The sequence below is a fragment of the Gekko japonicus genome, unplaced genomic scaffold (genome assembly GCF_001447785.1).
Source record: "Gekko japonicus isolate JY-2015 unplaced genomic scaffold, Gekko_japonicus_V1.1 scaffold966, whole genome shotgun sequence".
In the NCBI taxonomy this organism is placed as follows: Eukaryota; Metazoa; Chordata; class Lepidosauria; order Squamata; family Gekkonidae; genus Gekko; species Gekko japonicus.
This window is the reverse complement of record NW_015169202.1, coordinates 679,187-680,160: the sequence shown is the minus strand read 5'-3', so window position 1 is coordinate 680,160 and position 974 is coordinate 679,187. Positions and strand designations below refer to the sequence as shown.

The 974-nt window shown below is 41.1% G+C and overlaps 1 protein-coding gene across 1 annotated transcript in view; it reads left to right on the top strand.

The window, feature by feature from the left end:
* Positions 1 to 611, top strand: part of CDK1 (cyclin-dependent kinase 1) — an 11,402-nt gene extending 10,791 nt beyond the window's left edge. The window contains exon 5 of the mRNA XM_015416344.1: positions 282 to 611. Within this exon, the coding sequence (XP_015271830.1) occupies positions 282 to 398 (117 nt within the window). The 3' untranslated portion in view covers positions 399 to 611. The remainder of the gene's footprint in view (positions 1 to 281) is intronic.
* Positions 612 to 974: the final 363 nt, after the last annotated feature.

The following is a 974-nucleotide window of genomic DNA, read 5'->3' as shown; positions in this document are numbered from 1 at the left end:
TCACCCATCCTTCAAGTATTGTAAGTTGTACTCAACAGAGGCGCCATTATTGACAGGCTGGGATCCAAACTCGGTGTATGGAGAGGAGCTTCCATTACGCCAATACAATTGTTAATTGAACCCTCCTGCTTCCGCAATTTTCCTTGGTTTCCATAGCAAGTGAGGGCTACTGACTGAGGAGAACATTTTGTATTCTGAATACACGGTTCTTTTGGATCCTGACCTCTTTGTGTCGCTCGTGTCATAGGTGACTTAGCAAACAACTTTTATTTGTCTTTCAGAAAATGTTAATCTACGACCCTGCAAAGAGAATTTCTGGGCGCACGGCCCTGAACCACCCGTATTTTGATGACTTAGACAAATCTAAACTTCCAGCCAGTCGGCTCAAGAAATGCTAATTGCCCTAAAACCACCCAAATGAATTGGAGGGTGGGGGGCAAGGATACTAAAGCTTGTGGTATGTTCACTATCACACTTCCTCTGACTTTTGTTTTATTTGTGTCTGTCTTTGTCCTGTTCTGTCACCTTAGCCCTGTTTAATAGAGTGCTCCGGTTTCAGTGTAAATATTAACCTATTCACTATCGAATAAAGTTGTAAGCTGTTAATGCAAACCCATATTATTATAAATAAATGGTTTAAAGATAACGTGGGAGTGGAGGTCTTTGTTTCTTCTTTTGTAGAATGCTGGAGAACTATTTGGTGTAAGGGAGTTGAAACTTAACATTGATATAAGACAATACTGTATTTCTAATAATTTTCAACATCCTCTTGTTCCTGAACAGCTGGGTTCCCAACATTATCTCGCCTGTGGGCACTTCTAGAATTCTGAGAGAGGACAGAGGGCATCCACACAAAATGGCTGCCATGGGAAACATTTCAGTATTAGACTCTTATTGTATAAAAATATTTTGGGGGGAGGGTGGGTATTGGGGTTTTCCCCAGTCCCCCTTTCCTCCTACTTACATAAGATTTA